This window comes from Dermochelys coriacea, chromosome 21 (genome assembly GCF_009764565.3).
Source record: "Dermochelys coriacea isolate rDerCor1 chromosome 21, rDerCor1.pri.v4, whole genome shotgun sequence".
In the NCBI taxonomy this organism is placed as follows: Eukaryota; Metazoa; Chordata; order Testudines; family Dermochelyidae; genus Dermochelys; species Dermochelys coriacea.
Window position 1 is genome coordinate 15,580,315 of NC_050088.1, and position 21,156 is coordinate 15,601,470.

At 43.0% G+C, this 21,156-nt stretch overlaps 1 protein-coding gene across 9 annotated transcripts in view; it reads right to left on the reverse strand.

Annotated features, from left to right (window-relative positions):
• PPP1R12B (protein phosphatase 1 regulatory subunit 12B) overlaps positions 1 to 21,156 on the reverse strand; it is a 166,739-nt gene that overhangs the window by 69,352 nt on the left and 76,231 nt on the right. For 4 of the 9 annotated variants that reach the window (XM_038379521.2, XM_038379520.2, XM_043500642.1 and 1 more), the window contains 2 exons: positions 17,874 to 18,056; positions 16,267 to 16,449 (listed from right to left, as the gene is read on the reverse strand). The exons of 1 other annotated variant lie outside the window; for it this stretch is intronic. In XM_038379521.2, coding sequence (XP_038235449.1) covers positions 16,267 to 16,449; positions 17,874 to 18,056 — 366 coding nt within the window. Of the gene's footprint in view, positions 1 to 6,368; positions 6,440 to 8,696; positions 8,749 to 16,266; positions 16,450 to 17,873; positions 18,057 to 19,584; positions 19,728 to 21,156 lie in introns of those variants that run through there. 4 more of the 9 variants (XM_038379524.2, XM_038379522.2, XM_043500644.1 and 1 more) reach the window with 4 other exon arrangements.

The window sequence follows — 21,156 nt, forward strand, 5'->3', positions numbered from 1 at the left end:
TTCAGAATGTGAACAAATCCTGCTGTGCATTCCTCAAAGCCTTCAACTTGCCTTTCTGTCACAACTAATGCTTTCTTGGAATATACACATTTAGAAGTCAAAATTCTATTTTTATCAATATGAAATCTGTTACAATGGACCTGTGCTGAAGTGCAGGCTTTCTGAAGAGACAGAACCCCCAAAATGCAGCAATACTAAAGGAACTCGCTCCAGCATACGTATTGGAGTAAACCCACCCAACCCTCTTATAGTTAAAGGTGATCCATTTAAAGCAGACAAAAGAAACCACAGCATAGTTAACGCATGGAAAGATTAGATGTTTATATGAGAAAATACATGTACAACAGACACGATTAAAGAGTTTTAGAAGGTTTATCAACCCTCCTGCTTCAGGGCATAAGCCATCTACTAAATGATGTGTGTTGCAGGAAAACTTTTCCCTATAGGCAGGTTATTTCATAATTGTCTATCAAGAGTTTCTTGTACCTTCCTCTGAAGTTTCTGGTACTAGCCTTTGTACTCAGCTGGACAGTGATCAACTAGTTGAAGGCACACTGAATGAGACAAGGGGTTGTGGACATTCTTGCTTCATTCACTGTGTCTTGTACTGTACAAATGGCAAGTGAATTAGTTCTAAAGACGAGCGGCTTGCTCCTGCAGCTGCATGGAATAGAGTGGTCTGGCCACATCTAGCCAAACACGCATTTCTACATTCTGATTATTGCTCCCCTCCTCCTAAACTCCTAAATAAATTTGACTGTTGAGAAAAGTGCCTGTTTGGTTAAGCACTCAAACCAGGAAGAGACAAAGTGAAGGTTGCACACCAAAGCATAAGGACGGTCTAAATCAGTATGATATACATTTTGTACAACCTTAGACAAGTGGAGAGTCTTCTACTCTGCATAGCACCCAGAGGCAGTTAAAGTCATTTATATGAATAGTACAGTTACAACATATTAAGTACTACAGAGCAGTAGTGAAATTTAGCCGGCATACATAAATCATGTATCATAGAAGTTCAAGATTGAAAGAGACCTCAGGAGGTCATCTAGTCCAACCCCCTACTCAAAGCAGGACCAACACCATCTAAATCATCCCAACCAGGGCTTTGTCAAGCTCGGCCTTAAAAACCTCAAGGATGGAGTGCTTCATCACCCTCCTAGTGAAATAGTGTTTCCTAATATCAAACCTAGACCTCCCCCACTGCAACTTGAGACCATTGCTCCTTGTTCTGTCATCTGCCACCACTGAGAACAGTCTAGACCTATTCTCTTTGGAACCCCCTTCAGGTAGTTGAAGGCTGCTATCAAATCGCCCTTCACTCTTCTCTCCTGCAGACTAAATAACCCCAATTCCCTCAGCCTCTCCTCATAAAGTCATGTGCCCCAGCCCCCTAATCATTTTCATTGCCCTCCGCTGGACTCTCTCCAATTTGTCCACATCCCTTCTGTAGTTGATGGGACCAAAACTGGACACAGTACTCCAGGTGTGGCCTCACCAGTGCCGAATAGAGAGGAATAATCACTTCCCTCGATCTGCTGGCAATGCTCCTACTAATACAGCCCAATATGCCGTTGGTCTTCTTGGCAACAATGGCACACTGCTGACTTATATCCAGCTTCTCATCGACTGTAATCCCCAGTCGATGTTTGTAGTTTGTAGTTAAGTACAACTACAAACTAAGTATATTAGTTTACTGCTCTGAACTGCACCTAAAGTTTGCTGTGCTGCATGCTGGAGAAACTGTAGAACTTGCTAAATGAGTAAAATACATACCAGTAAGACATCAGTCCCATGGAAAGTCTAAATACATGAAGATAACTGGACCATTCCAACAAAGTTTGAATGTACATGAAAAATTACAGCATGCTCCATGTTTGTATCCAAGACTTTTCCCTAAACTGTCTAATATACTGCATTTGAGAAACAGAATGTGATCATGTAAATTTAGACAATGCCTGTGTACAAGTGGGTAGAATTAAAAGGACACCAGATGCTGGGGTTGGGATCAACAAGTCTTCTAAAGAGTTGCACCTGTGATGAGTCTTAATACTGCTGGGAAGCCCTGCCTAAGATGTATGTAGTACTTGAATAATCACCAGGATATCCTGGTGTTAACATATTTGTGATGCATTCATGAGCAGGAAGCTGTGTGTATGGGGTATAGTAGAAGCCCAAAGAGACATCAGGGCAGCACATTTTGCAAAGCTTTCCTTTCATCCTCACATTTACAAAGGCTCAGGCCAAGATATTCTTAAAGTGACTAGAAATTTTGGGTGCCCAACATGCAACACCTTGAAGGGGCTCAGTTTCCAGAGGGCAGGTGCTCGGTATCTTCTGGAAATCAGACCCGTTTAAAAGGTCTCAGGTTGAACCCCCAAAGATTGAGGTACCCTCAAAATCACTAGTGGCTTTTGAAAATGCTGGCTTTCATTTGCACACGTATTTTCCATCACTCATCGCAGAAGTGTTATTTCTGGAGCTCACCTAAAGTTACTGTAAATATCTGAGAGGATAATTCTATTATCAGACATTGCTCAACCACATTGCTGTGTAGAGTAGCTATTTCAAAGCTAAAAAGTGAACAACTCCACACTGCTCTTACAGCTTTTTCCTTCAGTGGATGTCTCCCTGAGTCTGAAAATTCAATCAACAAGCAGCACATCTAGTGACGGTTTGGTCGGGTGTTTGCTAGCTAGTAAGTCTGCTACTGTGAAAAGTGATATTTATATACATGTTAATACTACTTTTCACAGCAGACTTACGCAGCCCCAGCAAACTGGAGGACAAATTAAGTCCTGGATGGGGAGGTGGGTAGGGAGCATCTTATTTGTGTTTCTATTATATTTAGGTTCAGTAAAGAACAAAGACAACTGTAGATTATTTTGTCTGCAAAAAACTCTACATAAATTACAATCATTTGGACATGTGTATGTGCATATTTGTTTGTTTTTCCTAAAGTTAATTAAGTATTTTAGGAAAAATTGTCAGAGTGGCCACCAGCAAGAGTTGGTGGCCACACTCTGAGGCCACCAAAAAATTTCTCGAGAACCCATGCCCTAGATGCAGCCAGAGAAGCACTTTAGTGTGAACTTGAGACAAAGCTAAGTGCTTCTGGATAGAGTAATGGCTGGAAAGAGGCATATTCTGCAACCAAAGGAACCGTCTCCTGCTGTTTGAGTCCTATTGTGTTCAGGGAAACAAGACTATGTTCATTCTTTGTATATGAACAGGATTGCACCAAAGAACACACCTGATTCCATCAATTTCTCCTAAAACAGCTAATATCAGGGTCCAGTGGTTTAACTGTTTGGGTCAAAAGGGCAACAATAAAATGTTGCCTGCAAAGAAGGAAGGGGAGATTCAGGATGGGGCACAGAACGGGCAGCAGTGAAAGTGAGCACACAGACTGGTGAACCCAAAGTACTGGGTGCAGGTCAACTTGTTATCCTGTGAGCCCAGTGTCTCCAAGATGAGAACGTGCAATGAAGAGAAACACCTCCCAAGTGAGACCTAAGCGAAAAGAAACACTGCAGAAGAAACAACATGGTAACCCTTGGGATACCCAGAGATACTGGAGAGGGAGGCGAATTTGCCTGTGGAATACAGCAGTTTAAGATACTTGGATTAAAAGTGTTAGTTTCCTCCTTGCTAGCCTGTAATAGCACAAGCATCTTTCAGGGTCCAGCCATCCAAGTCAATGACCTATAGCCATGTAGATGTATTCCGCCTAGCTATCAGCAGTCAACCACTTCCGGCAAAAACACTGTCATCCAGCTGAAGAAGTCGGCTGTGTAGCTTGAAAGCTTGTCTCTTTCACCAACAACAATTTGGTCCAATAAAAGCTATCACCTCACCCACCTTGTCTGTCTGAAGTTACAGTATTTTATTCTAGTAGTAATGACGAAGGACCTTCGACCTAAGAATATTACGGTTCATGTGGGTCAAAACTCAGTAACACTGGAAGTTAAACATTTGTCTTCATTTAATTCCCAGGCTGTCTCTTTCATCACAGGGCATTTGACAACATTCAGCTGGAAAGAGTTATAAACCCAGAGTATGCATTTATCTTAAAAACTTAGGCTAAATCTACACTACAGCCTGTGTTGGCATAACTTATGTCACTCAGGGGTCCGAGCGACATAAATTACACCGATAAACGCTTGCGTGCACAGCACTATGTCAGTGGGAGAGCTTCTGCCGCCCACGGAGGTGGTTTCATTATGCCGACGGGAGAGCTCGGCATGCCATCGGCATAGAGCACCTTCACCAGACTCAGTACAGCTGCACCGCTGCTTATATAGACATGGCCTTAGTTACAAAGGGTCCACACCCTTGTAAAACCCCTCGTTATCCTACCTGTTCACACAAAGACCAATATTCTCACAGCAATAATAATATTAAGAATAAATGCATTTTGTGCAGACAATAAGAACATGATTTCCATTCATTTCAACAATGGCACTGTTGCTGACAGAGAAGGGCTATATTTCATGTGGCTCATTCTACCTGGAACTCCCCCAATGTACTGGGCACACGCCCTCCTTAAATCCTACCTCTCTAGCTCATGACTGACTCTCTGAAATGTCCTTAATAGACAGCGTTACAGGATAGCCTAGAGATCTGTTTGTTTTATTTTCTTAGAAGCTGAATTTTGCTTCATGACATCTCTGGCTATGAATAGCACGGGTTACTGAACCCTGAACAGCTACGTAATCCACAAATGTTCAGCCCACAGATAAAGCCAGCACTTTGAGTTCCTGCTCCTAAAGGTACAGTATCACTATTCAAAATAATGCAGCAATTTCATGTTAATCTTTTCAGCTAAAAAAGCGGAGCAGGAATCTGCCACTTTAGATATTTATAACATTGCTAAGCAACTTCAAGGACTTGTGACAAGGCAGCTAACCCACTATGCTTTTTAATAACCAAGGATTTTTTTTTTTTAAATGGTAGCGTTTTACAAAATAAATCCATTATCTCTAGAAAGAAACTCTTCTGGTAGGATAGCACAGAGAAAGCATAAACATGTTACCTCCTAACGCAGGCCTGCATAGCAGCTTGAAGGTCAGGACAAGCCTGGAGATTTTAGGAAAGGTGGTGAAATCTTGCAGGATCAGCACTGTCTCCCTTGGAAACTAGTGGAAACCTGCACTGTCGCAGCTATCCCAGCAAGCTTGAGGTAGGGAGAGACTTGCCATTTGCTAACAAACGGCCTGCAAGCTTTGTGGGGGAGGCCAGACGCAAGCGCTGCAGGAAACAGTGCTGATAACAGTTCCCAAAATACAATCCATTATACAGATACATATTTTATGCAGTAGACAGCAAATCAATAACCAGTCTTACTGGGGAGGAGGCAAAAAGGTACTCTCCTGATCACACAAAAAAGGAGACAGGGAATGTTCCTGTTCTTTGCTTCATTTATTCCACCCTGGCACGAACACATCTCATGCATCAAACTATAAATACTGATTAAATCTGTAGCCACAGAAAACCATCTGAGGAACATTTAGGGATACCTGACAGGCAAGAGTGAGAGATGTGTCAGACTCTGCAAGCACTTTAAGCAGAAAATCAGAAAGGCCTGAGCCTGCCAATGGTGAGTGATTTAATAAGCTGAGGATAAGGGGATAAGATTTCAGGATCTAATACTCTAAGTGTGCCTCAGCTTACTTTAAACAGCTTGTTTGAACAGGCCATACCCCATTTTCAGTCCCTGGTGGTTCTGCCTTAACATTAGTTTAGGCTGTGGTGAATAGTTAGGCCTGGAAGAATCCGATTTTTAATTGGTAAGAGTTGGTAAATGTTGATTTCACTATACACACAAGTTGACAAAAATATTTCCACCGGTAATCATCAAAATTTACAGATAGACAAAGTAAAAAAAAAATGCTGCTTGGAAACTTAAGAGTAAAAATCCAGTGATTTAGATTTCTGAATTAGGCTCATTACAATGGACTAGCAAATGAATAGTAACAGGTATGATTTGTTGATTTAAGGATATTTACTTTGTATACTTTGATGTGAGGTTGACAATTTTTGTTTTAACAGTTTATAAAGCTTTAACTTCTTCTATCTCAAAGTCAACTGTCATTAAATGCCTGAGCCCTCATTATTTCCCACAACTGTGAAGTTTATATTTAAAAAAAAGATAAAAATAAAAAACTGCTTTAAAATCAATATCTGTCAAAATAATAAAAAACAGAAACTGAATTCTGCCAGTCTATGACTAGTCACCCTGCTTCAGCCTGAATGTGAGTCTTAACATAAAAAGATTTAAATGTTCATGAGCTGGGATGATCCTTTTTGCAGCATGATTAGAAGGGTGACAAAAATAAAGCTGAAATTCTCCATATGCTCAGTTGTACCTGATACAATCAAGGCCTGACCCCCCAAAATGAGAAGGTTCAGAGGACTTGCGATCAGTGTCAGTTCCTTTTCAAACTACAAGTGCTCCTTTATTCTTCCTCTTTTGCTGCAATGCTTATGAAGCCTTGGACAACTGTTAGGCAGCTGGTGTGCTGAGCCCGCTGCCTGTCATGCCATCTAGTGTTTTTTCACTGCTTCACTGTGCTCCCCTATCTGTATCCACATGTAGGCTTTTGTCTTTAGACTGAAGACTCTCTCGGGGTAGAGACTGGCTTTGTTCTGTGTTTGTAGAGCTTTGTCCATAACCAGGGCTCCTTGGAGTTACTGCAATACAAATAAGGGCTTTGCTAGGGGACCCAAGTACTGGTTGTCCTTCAGCATCAGGTGCTCCATATTCTTCCAAAGGGATAGGGAAATGAAACAGTGACATGGAGTCTGGACTAATTCAGGAAAACTCACGAAGACAGCAGGGAGGAAAACAGCAAGGAATCAGAGTCGGTGAATGTTTTGGATAATACAAAGGGCTAAACCACACTCAGTTAATAATTTGGCCGACACCTTCCCCCCAAACCAATTGTTGACTAAACCCTATAGAGAAACCCGAAAAAATGTAAAGCGAGGGTGTCCCTTAAACAGACTGATTTCTAAAAAAAAAAAAAAATAAATTTTACATACAGTTTCTGATTGGGCTTGCTTTGTAGTACATCTTAAATTTTAAATAAATATTCTTCAAAAAATGCTTGGGAGGGTTTTGGGGGTTATTTTTGGTTCATGTGGCGCTTTTCAGCCAGGGAAAGATTAATTGACTGCAGGGGGAAAAGAATAAAATACACGTAAGTGCTGTCAAGTGCAAAGCAAACAGAAAGAACGGCAATAATTCCCTTCAGTAGCTTTTTTAGTTAGTTGCAGCTACAGTAGCTGCAAAGTTGTCCAGACGGATTTAGGATTTTCAAGTTGGCTTCCCTCAAAAGTGGCAATGTGATGCCAAAACTACAGGTCCCAACGTGCAATGCCCAGATGGAGCACCGCATGCTGGGGCTGAGGTCTCCACAGGCGGTACCTTTGTGTGAAAGAAGGGAGCTGTTGCATGAAACGGAGCAGAATGTAAGCACCGCTTGGGTGCCCCCGCCCAGAGATTTCAAAGTCTCTCTCACTCTCCTCATCTTAGAGTGAGAGACATTTCTTGAATGAAAGCAGTGAACGCATATTTCACCTTCCACAAGGTACAGCGACACAGCAAGCAGGCCTGAAATTTGAAGAACTTTGACAACAGCTATTTTACAGTAAGGAGAGCAATTCCTGAAACAACAAACCAACCCCTGGAAGCCTGAACACTGAAAGAAACATCTCACCACGAGAAATTCAAACGGAAGGGGGGCACAAATGAAAGGCTATCAGAGGGGTACGGGGTGGAACAACAAACCAGGAAACAACAATGAATGCCCAGCACACACTTGTTAAGCAGCCCTCTACTGCCACCTTATGGAATTGTGACATTTCAGAAATGTCTGAATATTTGCAAAAGAAAAGTTAACCAGTGGGTTGGAAGCTTATTTAGTAATATTGGCAATGTTTTCTACAACTTGTAATAGATTTATATACACTGGATAGCTAAGACTGTCATCCTTTATCCTACTCAAAGCCTGTAGCTTTATGCTGAATTCAGAGTAGCAGCCGTGTTAGTCTGTATTCGCAAAAAGAAAAAAAGAGTACTTGTGGCACCTTAGAGACTAACAAACTTATTTGAGCGTGAGCTACAGCTCACTTCATCGGAGCTTATGCTCAAATAAATTTGTTAGTCTCTAAGGTGCCACAAGTACTCTTTTTCTTTATGCTGAAGATACTCAAGATTAAACACTACAGAGGCTTTTGGGAACATTAATTCCCACCAAGATGAATGGAAGGGACCTAGCCTTTACTGCTGCAGCTTATGCCAAAATTGGCGCACAAAAACTGCAGAGCAGCTAATTTACTTGATTCACCACTCAGCCCACAGCATTCACCAGCAGGTGCTAGGAGTAAAGGCAAATGTAATGAACGGCCCATGTTTTTAAGCTGAATTAGTTCTCAGCTATCCACACTGTATATAGTCTCCCATAAATACAGCAGTAAGTATTTAGCCTTTGGGGATATTTTTGGAGGTGATATATAAATCAGACACATTTAGAGAAAGAACCCTGAATGGACACCTCACAGACAGACAACCTCACTATCAAGTACATCGAGCAAACAACTGGGACACACCAGTGCCTTTGATTAGTAAGGAAGAGCGGTAAAGGGGAACACAGTTCAGATGCAAAAAATCTAGAAGGGAAAGGCAGTTTTACCTGCTGTTTGTGTCATTCTGTCCCTTATTCCAGTCCCTTCTAAGCAGTTCAGAGAACACTGGAGCTACTTAGTTCTCCTGTGCATTCCTCTAGATTCCTGCATGTGCTAGAAAGCCACAGAGGGGACCCTTTAGGTCAGCAGGCCAGCCCACCGCCTGGGCTTATCCATCCAAATTCCAGTTTCTTCATCGGGAACGAAAAAGCAGGACGTGGGTGCCAAATAAAATCCCCACCCTGAACACTGTGGAGCAAAATCAGCCCAGGAGCTGAAAGCCTAGCAGTACACCTGCTTGCTTTCTGTACAGGAAACCAGACTCTCGAGAATAGTGACACCTCTCCCCACACCTCGACCTTTCCCAAACACAAATGCAGCCTGATTTCCGATAAAGCAAAGGCAATCTCTCCTCTGCCAAACTTGGAAAATCAGAGAGCCAAAAGAATTCCTGACCCTCCCATGTCATCCCACCAGCTTTTTATAAAAAGGGACAATTTTATCTGTAAGAGATTAACTGTAAGAACATAGCAGATAAGAGCTTTCAACAGCAGGTGCTGGATGATTACTCACTTTATGTGCAGAGAGACCTTTTAACTTGTTGCTGTCCTTTGCTTACCCAGCATGTTGCATGAGGAAAAATCTCTCCTTCTAATTAAGCAAGTATGCCCTAAGCACTCTGTTCAATTAGTGTCTAAGGCCCTGACAAACTTCTACAAGAACTACCGTATAATGCGGGTCAGTCAATTGAAAAGCTTTAGATCAGATGTTTTCAAACTGTGTGGCACGCCCCCTTAAGGGTTCGAGGCGGGTGAGCAGCAATTCCAGGCAGCTTGTGCAAGCTCCATATGGTGGGGCCCAGGCCAGCCCCAATGGGGGGCAACGAGGGAGTGCCACCTGCACCCTGATTCACCTTAGCCTGTGCAGCAGTGTCAACATCCGCCGATTTCCACTCCCGGCAGCCTCCATCCCCAGAGACCATCGCACGTGCCTTCCCCTACCCTGAAAACCTGAGAGGCTAGAGGAAAGGGGCAGGTAGTAGCCCTGCCCTAGCGGTGCAGCCTGACTGCAAGGTAGAAGCAGCCGGCTGCTGAGGAAGTCTAGGCTGTGCCATTGGTAAGTATCTATGTATTTGAAACTTACAGGTGTAGGTAATTTAATGAAGATTGTGTTAAGGTCTCTTAAGTTTATGAGTAGGCTGTCAAGTGTACTTTTTTCATAGTAGCAGCCGTGTTAGTCTGTATTCGCAAAAAGAAAAGGAGTACTTGTGGCACCTTAGAGACTAACAAATTTATTAGAGCATAAGCTTTCATGAGCTACAGCTCACTTCATCGGATGCATCCGATGAAGTGAGCTGTAGCTCACGAAAGCTTATGCTCTAATAAATTTGTTAGTCTCTAAGGTGCCACAAGTGTACTTTTACGTGTGTATTTTTGTCCGGGTTGGCGAGGGCACAACCAAAAATTGTAACTTAAAGAGGGTGGGGATGCTCAGCTCAAAAAGTTTAAAACCCACTGCTTTAGATTAAATACTGAGACTTTAAGAATTGGAAGTCCATAGTGTGGAGATCATTTGTGTTCAAACTTGCAATCCATGGAAATGATCAAACTAACATATACACAAAACCTAAATATTGAATTGAACCAAAGTTCTTCACATCTGAAGCACCTGATATCAGAAAGGCACTCAAATGTTAGTGTGGAGACGCTTGTGGTTTATTCTAGAATCTATTCTGGATTGACATTCTAAAATATCACTTGAAAAAACACTTATTTTTCTAGTCTAATCCCCTGAAGACCAGATTCCCATGCTGCTTTGCAGGCGGCTCTAGAAAATAACACTAAGGGTTAACAGCCATACCAGGCATCCATACTTATGCAAGAAGAGTCATTGTGTTCTGACTCTGGACAAAACAAGAATCACGAGGTACAATGGTCTTGCCAAAATCTGCTCTTCTAACAGCACTGACGAAGGAGGGCATGGGTTCAGTTATTAATATAGATTACAGAACTTATTTAGCTATCTACATGCTGCTTTAATTAGCAAATGGATCTCTGGAACTCTCTTTGGAATTAAAGGAAAGGAGGAAAGAGAAGGCATTTGCCAGAGATGTTTACCCAGTGATAGTCAACTTTCTTTGTTCCCTTGAGAAAAGTCTATCTGAGAGACTTGCCCTCTCTTTAAAGAGCAGGATGTGATGTTAGAATAGGAGGGAGCAAACAATGCCAGGACTTTTTCCCCTAAGCCCTGAAAGACACAGGCCCAACATGGTCATTCACACTGATCCTGCGACTTAGGCCTGGTCTGCGCTAGAAAATGAGGTTGGTATAACTTTATCGCTCAAGGGTGTGAAAATGAGCAATGCAGCTAAACTCCTGTTGCTAGGTCAATTGGAGAATTCTCCTGTCATCCTCGCTACTGCCTCTCGGGGAGGGGTTCTCCCGTCAGCATAGGCAGTGCCTTCGCTGAAGCGTTGCAACGCTTATTCAAAAAAATAAGGGAAACCAACCATTTACCATTCGTCTGAAATTGATTATACACCAGCAGCTTGCTCTGTGCAGTCAACACCTTCCCCCATTTCGACGACTCTTTCATAGGGGAACACTGGAAAGAAAATTATGTTACAAAATAGGAAACTGATTGTAAAACCAACACCAACTAGCAGGGGAATTAGAGAGGGGCAGGAGCAGTAAACTAAACTACTCCTAATTCTTGCATAAACTGATTAAATTTCAACATCAGAGATGCCCCTTTAAACAACTATCGCTACCAGGTGCTCAAAGGCCTAGTCTACACTTATAACTTATACCAGAAGAGCTATGCCAGTTAAAAAGAAAGTCAGTTGTAATCAGCATAGTTGTGCCTGTGTAAGCTTTAGTGCAGATGCACTTACACCAGCACTGAAGTGCTTTTGCTGGTATGGCTTGTGTCTCTTGGGGAACTGCGTAAGCAGGGCTTCTGGTTTTGGGGCGTTTATTAAATTCATTCTGGGGGGTTATTTTCAGCAATTTGAGTTTTATGAAGATGTCCAAAATTGGGGGGGGTTTAGGCCCTCTGTATGTACTGTACTGTATACTGTACTGAGTAATGTGTATTAAATGCACTCGTTACAATAGTATGTACTATAATGAGTCATCTTTGTAATGTTCCCTAGAGCCCTTTAATGTACCACTGTTTTAAACAGCACTATGTTAAAGCACACTAAGAAACCTGCAGCGCACACCAGGATGATCTACATGGACCAATTAACATTCAACACAACAACATGCTTTAGAAATCATACCACCATAGTCCACATTATGCTCTGTGTAGACAAGGCCTTAGATACAAGTAATCAGTTCCTCTTATTTCATTGTTGTTATTATTTTTGAATCAGGGTGTTTTATTAGTGTTCATCAGTTAAAGCTGAAAATCAGAAGCCGTATGTGCAAGCTATGCCAACAGAACCACTTTTATGCTGGCATTATCTGTGTCATACCAGGAGGGTTTGCCAGCATAACTGTGCCAGCAAGACTTTTTTGTACTGTAGACAAGGGACTTGCCTTCAAGCAGAGGGTGACACTCTTTCTCCCCCCCCCCCTCTACCCCCAGTCACCCAGGCAAGACAAACTGTACTGAAGACTATCTCACCACTGTTGAAAGAATATGTGGACTGCATACTATTCTGGAAAACAAGAGGGTGCCCATACTTTATCCAAACTCTTGGGGAGTACATTACAAGTATTTAATGAGATGGACATCAAAGAGACTCTGAAATACACAGAATTTTAAAAAGCTGTGTTGCAAAGGTTTCCAATCACCCCGGAAGTGTATAGGTTAAAATTCAGGAATCCCAAAAAGCACAGCAAGATAAGTCAGGAATGTGTGCATAGAATATGTGATGTAATGAAAAAATGGGTAAAGGGACAGAGAATTGTGACCAGTTATTTGAACTTTTTGCACTCTTTCCTGAATAATATACTCTCAGGAGATCAGAGAACCATTTGGGATAAACCCTTAGGCACTGTACAATAGGTTGTGGATCTTGCTGATTCCTATGTACAGACCAGGTCATCCAGTGAGTAAAAATCACTGACGGAAGGACAAAAGCCTGGAGCATAGGAGTGGCCCAAGCTCCCACAACCCCAGAACTGATCCCCTTTGCATAATCACAGTTACAAGTCTCTATCACAGGAAGATGGTCCAAGGAAGTGTTACTCATGTGGCTCCTCCGAGCACATGACAAGAGACTGCCCTATACTGGGGAATCCCAATACCAGCACAGGTCAGCAACTACCTTAGACTCGGGCCTTATAGGGGTGCCTGAAAAGATGCTGGTGAACTCTGTACAGTCTGATTCATTGGGAGGCTGATAAAAAGTTAAAGGTTCCAAGGTGACTGGGAAGGCATGCCAAGCTTGGAGAGAGACTAATGCCCAGATTTCTTTGGTCAGAAAAGACCTGGTTAGTGAAACAGATATGCTCCCTGGGAAAAATGTAAAACCCCTTGCACTGGGGAAGTCTGAAACAAACACTGGTCTGTTAGCTAAAATGGGAAAGTCTAAAAGGTACTTTAAGGGCTTGGCTACACTTGCAAGTTACAGCACAATAAAGGAGCCCCGAACACACTAGCTCACTACCCATCCACACTGGCAAGGCACTTAGAGCGCTCTGACTCCGCGGCTACAGCACTGCTGGTACTCCACCTCGGCAAGTGGAATAACGTTTGCTGTGCCCCCGCTGGAGTGCCACAGCACTAGTGTGAACGAGGTGTTGCATTACTGCGCTCTGATCAGCCTCCAGAAGCGTTGAATAATCTTAAGTCAAGTGGCCACTCTTATCATTGTTTTTGAATCGCTGCAGGAATGCGAATATGCCCTCTGAAAGCTCTGTTTCTGACGGCCGGCTACTTATCTACTCCGAGACAAAGCAAGCCATTATGGAATGGGTGTGTGTGTCTGTGTATCTGTGTGTGTGTCAGAGATGAGGGGAGTCTGCTGCTGTCTGAATTTACAAGACAGCATGCTCACAGCCCCCCCGAAAACCTACTCTCTCTCCCCCACATACACACTCAGTCATACTCTTCCCCCTCCCCCCCACTTGAAAAGCACAGTGCAGTCACTTGCATGCTGGGATAGCTGCCCACAATGCACCACTCCTAATGCTGCTGCAAGTGCCGCAAACGTGGCCACACCAGTGCGCTTGAAGCTGTCAGTGTGGACAGACTGCAGCACTTTCCCTACTGCGCTCTCCGAAGGCTGGTTTAACTCAAAGCACTGTACATCTGCAAATATAGTCATGCCCTAAATGTTGGTATACTGGATAGCATTTCAGAAGATGTGTTAATTGCTAATGATATCCTGTTTGTTCAAAGTGGTTAATATAATAACTGCTAGGGTAGAGGGGAAAAGTCAAGCTCAAAATTTTATCTATCATGTATGGACCTCATATCTACTCCCAGATTTGGAAGGGAGTAATCTGGCTAATTTAATCTGGCCAATTCTGCTCTTTGAATCACAAGCTCCACACTATACCTATAGAATTCAACTTCCCTGAACCTAAGAGGATCGAACTCAAACTGGAAGTACTCAAATCCCTCAGGAGAATGGAAGCTGTGCAGTTAGTGAATACATCCTTGGCCAAAAGGAGGCGCAGAAAAGTGCAATTGCAATAGTTTATTTTAATTGTAAATGCCAAAATTATAGTCCAATGCTAGAAAGGAAAAAAAATTCTCCAAAGAAAACCAGGAGCCTGATATGTGTTGTGGAGCTCGCGTCTCCTGTAAGGAGTCTAGAGCCTCTACAACATTGCAGTACCACAGACCCATAGAGCTCAGAGCACCTCCACAGCCCTGTCGCAGAAGCCATGGATGAACTGATGGCTTAAGAGTGCAAGACTGCCTCCCCTTCTCAGATTGACTGCAGCTGAAGCAAAGAGCAGGAGGAGGAAGAGGTTACTACTAGCTCTCTCATTGATGCTCCAATGGCTGAACACAGGATAGGTAGCACTATGAAGTGATACACTGAGCCCTATGTGGGTAAAAAAATGTGGATCTTCATCCGATCAGCATCTGCCAGGAACAACCCACAATCCGACCAGTGATCCACTAGCCATCTTTTATCTATATCGCACCTGCAGCAGCAAGCCGTCTCAGAAGGGCTGTTGGGGTGGAGGGGGAAGGAAGTGAGTGGGGATGGTCTTGTAGGGAAGAGGCAGCGTGAGGGTGGGGACTGCAGGTAAGGGACAGTGCGGAGGCAGGGTCGTGAGGAGAAGGGACAGCATGGAGGGGCATCGCATCACATGCTGCTCCCAGGGGGCTCGCAAGTGACAGCAGCAGTGCGTGTTGCATCCAAGTGGGGCGGAGGGGTGAGAGTGCTGGAGCCTCACCTGCTCCAATCCTTGTGCCCGGGGTCAGGCCCTGCTGCCCAGGAGCCAGCGGGCTGGGCCCGGAAGTGTGGCCAGTGCTACCAGCCTGGGCCATGGTGGGGACACTGGCGCTGCCCGAGAGGCCCGAGCTGCTGGACAGGAAGCAACGTGGAGAGCAGGTGCTGGACAGCCCTGACTCCAACCTGCTGCCCAGCCCCAGTCACTGGCTGCTGCCACCGGCCCCAAGCACACTGTGCCTCCCGGGCTACCCCAGCCGGACGCTGTGGGCCAAGCGCCACCGGTGAGTAGAGTCCTGCACGGTTGTATCTGCATCCGATCCACTATCCGCAAAAATTGTCCATGGATATGAAGCAAATATCTACGGATTTGCAGGGCTCTAGTGATATAGACTTTGGCTGTGGTAAACAATCTAACAATTTCCATTATAATCCTTTCCCCTCCTTCATTTTTGAGCCAAGCACAGAGTTCCCCACTCAGGAGGGCTGGGAATTTGAAGGGAAAGAGTTATGCTTTAGCTTACAAGAGTCTAGCTGCTTTAAACATTCTTCTGCCATTGACAGTAACTAGTCAAAACCAGGCTGCTAATTAGAAATATGCAAATCAGCATTGTGCCTTTTTTATTAATATTTACTTGACCTTGATGCCACTGTAAGACTGTCCTGGCACATTTCATCTGTTTGCATGAAGGAATAGTGCTCATTTGATGCTCTGCACTTCCCTTTTTAAAGAAAATCTTACCTTGCACCTGAAACTGGCTACCCCAGCCTTATTTCCTGCCAATTTTAAAGTAATTCCATGTGAGAAGGAAAACGGCAACAGCAGCCTCATGCTTGCAGCAGTTTTTTTTTTTTTTTAAATGCAGCTTCTCCTAGAGCACAACTGACTGTCTAGCGACTGTACCAAAATTCAGCTTCTGCTTTGTTATTCCCTTTCCTCCTCCTCCCATGCCCAGGTCTAGATTGTTGTGTTTGTAGCTGTAGGTTGTTATTGCTGTTTGTTTTGTGGAACGAACATGGCTTAGACCACAGTTCACGGTAGAGATGTGTCCACACCACACACCACCACTGCAACTGGCATCAGCGTTTGTCTTTGCAGAAAGGCCTAAGACACTGAAATCTTCTAACTAACACCAAGCACCCCCAGAAAGAATGATTCTATAAATTCTTATCTGCCCACACCACAGATGAAGTGACCCATCATTCTGATCACTAACCTTCTTCGCTCCCTGGCTTCTCCATTTGAGTCTGTTCCAGTAGTTGACGTGGCATTGGCAGATGTAACACCGTTGGCAGTGCTGAGTACAGTGCGATTTGTGATTACACCTAGCGGAGTGCTAGCAGAGATGTTCTCTGTATTCTTCTCTACAGTAGAGTCAGCTGGTTTCCAGTATGGGGCTCTGAAACATACAACACATAATGGTATACAAAGCAAGTGAACTCGATTGGCTTAGAGACCCAATACCTTCAAGGAAACATTAGAAGCTATGAACAAGTTTTCCCAATTCTCTGAATACAATAGCATGACCAAATGTCAAAAGAATGGCATTTTTAAGGATGTCTAGAAGGATAAACAGTAGGAGGAAATATTCCTGACATCACTGCTGATAGTTGTAGAAGTGACTGGAAAATTTGAGGGAATTTAATTGGTCAATAAGCAGGAGGAGGGATGGTCTCAAAGCTCCTGCAATACAAAAACAAAACCTCAGTGGCACTAGAAATTACAGATGCTGTAAAGAAGAGCCACCTAGAAAAATAAGGATGCATGGTTAATCATAAGTCAGGAAGTGACCTGTTTTCTATAAAATCATGTTGACTACTATTGATTATTTCCCCCCTTCTTTAATTCTTTATTATTTGAATCCTTGTATCATTTCCATTATTTTGCCCAGGACTGATGTCAGGATAACTTGCCTATAATTACACTGGCTCATGTTAGGAGAACTAGAACCCTTATAGCTGTTAAAAATAGGGAACTTCAAGACAGCTGTTTTTCCAAACAAAATAGCCCTAATTTTAAACGTGTTTCTCTATAGTGCCTATGAAAGCCAATTATGCCTATGAAGCAACAGGCAGCACCATTCCTTTCAAAAGGACAAACAAGCAAGCAACGCTATTTTTGTTATAAACAGCGCAGAAAGTTATCACTACAGAACACAACCAAGGTGGACGAAACCCAAGGTCAGATGCAGGAGACAGCCCACACGTTTAGAAGGCTGGACCAAATGCAAGAGGACATCACTCACCTGAAGTTTCAAAAACAAAAGGAGAAAAGGCTTCCCTTCCTTAGTGTATCTGCACAACATGCCTTAGGAGCGCACATAACCAGGATTCATCACCAATTGGTCCGCTGGTTAGATCATTAGCTTCCCTGGTTTGGGCCCGGTACGGATGGCCCGTGCGACATGATTGGGGGGGGATAGCTCAGTGGTTTGAGCATTGGCCTGCTAAACCCAGGGTTATGAATTCAATCCTTGATAGGGCCATTTAGGGATCTGGGGCAAAAATTGAGGATTGGTCCTGCTTTGAGCAGGGGGTTGAACTAGATGACCTCCTGAGGTCCCTTCCAACCCTGATATTCTATGATTCTAAATGACCAATCTAAGGTTGTGTATGCAGTCTTAATGGTATGCATTGTTAAAACACAATATATGCACTTTTTCAACTGAAATGCCTCATCAGCACCCACCGGTCAGGAGCTCGTTATATAAGGGAATGATTTCCGACCAGTTTAGAATTCAGAACCTCCACCCTCAGAACTGTGTGTGTTGGTTAAGGACATGAGTATTCTACAGTGTTCTCTGAATGAGCCCAGAGCCCTTACCTGGTATACTGGCGGATTGATGCAGTAGTGTTCGCACTAAGAGATGTAGGACAGGAAGAGGCAGGTTGCCACTGGGTGCCCAATGAGGTAGATGAACCAATGGTAGTGGGTGAGGTAGCAGATGTATTACGGTTGGCTGAAATGTAGGGACTGTTGAGGTCACTACTTCTACCAAATGAAGCACTGTAAAACATCACAAGATCACTCCCTTCAGTGCATGGTTAACCAGTGGCTGATCATCACAGGCCCTTAGGTGAATTGGAGGGGGAATATTTAAATCTCAGAAAAATGAATGCAAGAGACATTAGACCATGAAGAGGTCATCAAAGAGAACACTCTGGACATAACATCAATGATGCAACGATGGCCCTGCTCTGTAAGTCTAGGGGAGAGAATAAGGGGATGGAAGTGAATCAGGGAAGTTCAGAGAACAGGCAAAACCAAGGAAAATCCTGTTCCCACCTGAAGCAGCACCACTGGCACCACCAATAATGTTCTCAAGCATTGGGGAAAGGGGGAGACAATAACAGAGGATCAAATCACTTAACCCAAGGAAGGTATATATAGACATAAGCAGAAGTTGCCTGACCCTGTTTCCAGTTGTTTACAAGTTGGCCAAACTTATTTAAGTTTGGGCTAAAATCTTCCATGCAGGGTATCTGCCTGAGACTGGATATTTTTGGAACATTTCAGCCAAAATGGTTCAACCATATGCAAGAATGATGTTAGGGAATTATGTTAAAAAATTCTTATAACTATTTCACTGAGAATCTCTAGCACCTCTGTGCTTTGAAGCAGGGACTTGACATTTGACAAGGAGGTGGATTATGTCAGGGATGTCCCTGTTGCTGTTCAAGAAAATCCACCCAAATTTGGCTAAATTACAAGCTTCTGAAAAAAGACAGTTTGCACATGAGCATTAGAGTCATGGAGCTTTGCAGCTAAAAATCTCTGAAGATTCCACCCTCACTGAGCCCCGCCCAGCTCATGTGGCTGAACTGCACATGTATCATCCTCATAAAAATACTGAGCATCGTAGAAGATCAAGGTTGGAAGGGACCTCAGGAGGTCATCTAGTCCAACCCCCTGCTCAAAGCAGGACCAATCCCCAACTAAATCATCCCAGCCAGGGCTTTGTCAAGTCTGACCTTAAAAACCTTTAAGGAGATTCCACCACCTCCCTAGTTAACCCATTCCAGTGCTTCACCATCCTTCTAGTGAAAAAGTTTTTCCTAAATGTCCATCATGCTCCAGACCAGGACTACATAGCTGCTGAAGTCTACTGAGCATGTATAAAATGGGATTTTTCCAAAGACTTCTAATTTGGGTAGATTTTCTCAGGAACAGCAAGAGGCATATCCCCAACACAAAGGTCAGCTGAGTCAATGCTGCAAAGCATGGGGATACTAAAGCTTCTTAGTGAAACTGTAAATTTTTTCTAACATGGACAAAACATATATTTCTCTAGTCTCATGCTCAGAAACCGCTGAAAGTTTAAAAAAAAATCAGTCAGAAGGCAGACACCTTACATACAAATTTCAGTCCAAATGCTAAACTTTAACCAAAGTTATTAGGGTATATATAATACAAGGAAGTGGTGGTCAACTTTAAACAGGAGACACTGCTGGCTTTGCCTGTAATAAATTTGACCCTTCCCCTTCATTTTGTGCAAGACAATGTCAGACAATTTGAGATAAAACCTGAAACTGACCTGGGTTTTCAACTGTACATGGAATACTATGTTCACATCTGGAATAGAAGTCCAGAGACTCGCAATGAAAGTGATTAATGGGAAGCCTTTCATGCAACAATAGACTGAAATGATCAGGACTGTGTAGATCTCTCATTCCTTCTCTAAAGTAAAGAATGGTATAGACAGAGGTGTTGGGACATTTCTATTTACCCTCAATACAAGAACAAGGGGACATTCAATTAAACTCACAGCAACATATTTAAAACTGATAAAACCTATACAACACGTTCAAAAGCCAAGCCTGGGAGCTTAAACTCGTAACTTTGCTAGACACTAAAAATCACGGTCATAATAAAGACGCTGGATTTATTGAAAGCCTGTCTCTCACCAACAGAAGTTGGTCCAATAAAAGATATTACCTCACCCACTTTGTGTCTCATGCATAATGAAAACATGTTCAATTATATTACATGGGGCATACCCCTTCTATATTTTTGTCCTAAGTAGGAGAGCCTAGGGAGGAGTAGGAAGAAGCTGATCATATGAGCAGGTTATTCCATTTTGGAGTATATGGCATCTTCCTCTGAAGTATCAAGTTGCTGTCAAAGGACGCTAGACTTGTTTGATTTGCGATGTCAATGTCTTCCATGTTTTAGCATCAGCAAGTGACCTGAACTAGACCTTTAGTGTCAGTCTACGCTCAGAAATGGAAGTGTTATGGTTGGTTGTCAGCAAAGGGCGCTGAGAATTGTTTCACCACTGTTTTGCGCACACAGAAGGGGCTGGGGGGGCAGGTGGGGAGATGGAATGACGCTTTCAACATCACTGTGTACAGGAAATGCAGAGCTTAAGAAGAAAACTAAGGTCTCAACATGGAGCAGCCTTGTATTCCTCATTAAGCCATACTGAAAAATTGTGGAGATTTTTTCCCTTAACTACATTAAAGTATCACACGTCCATTTTAAAGGCCCGTCCTATGACAGAAGGAATTGATTTTACAGACTATTTAGAGACTTTAGTACCAGGAAGTCAAGCTTCTAGTGAGAAAACGTTACCTTATGTGAAGGACAATTAGATTCCCTTCCTCATGCTACACACTGGTGTATGACACTAGAGTCTTTCACGATCTATATGTCTTTAACATTTCATACATGATCTATACATAATTAGCATTTGTTTCTCTGTACTTTCAATGGAAGGGTGTTTGAGACTACTATACAAACTGATCACAAGTTCAGTCTTAGTGCATCAGATGCACAAGTTATCACCTTGTTTTTTGTAGCCACATATTTAGCACATTATATCTATTCTCCCTTCATATGAATGCTTAAATGAGGCCTTTCATAGGAAATAACTTGACTGTGTACAATTCCAAAAGTGGTCAGTGCCAGCTTCAGCTAGTGCCTCCGAGTTTAATCATGACACTATGGGGCGGGTTGGGTAAATATTACTTGTAAATCTGATTTTGGATTAGCTGAGGCACAAAGCAAGAAAGTTTTAAAATCCCAGCAGAATTGAAGTTGTTCAGTAACATTACTGACCTGAACCACGTCAGCTAAAGTGACAGCATCTATGTTATGTCTAAGAGAC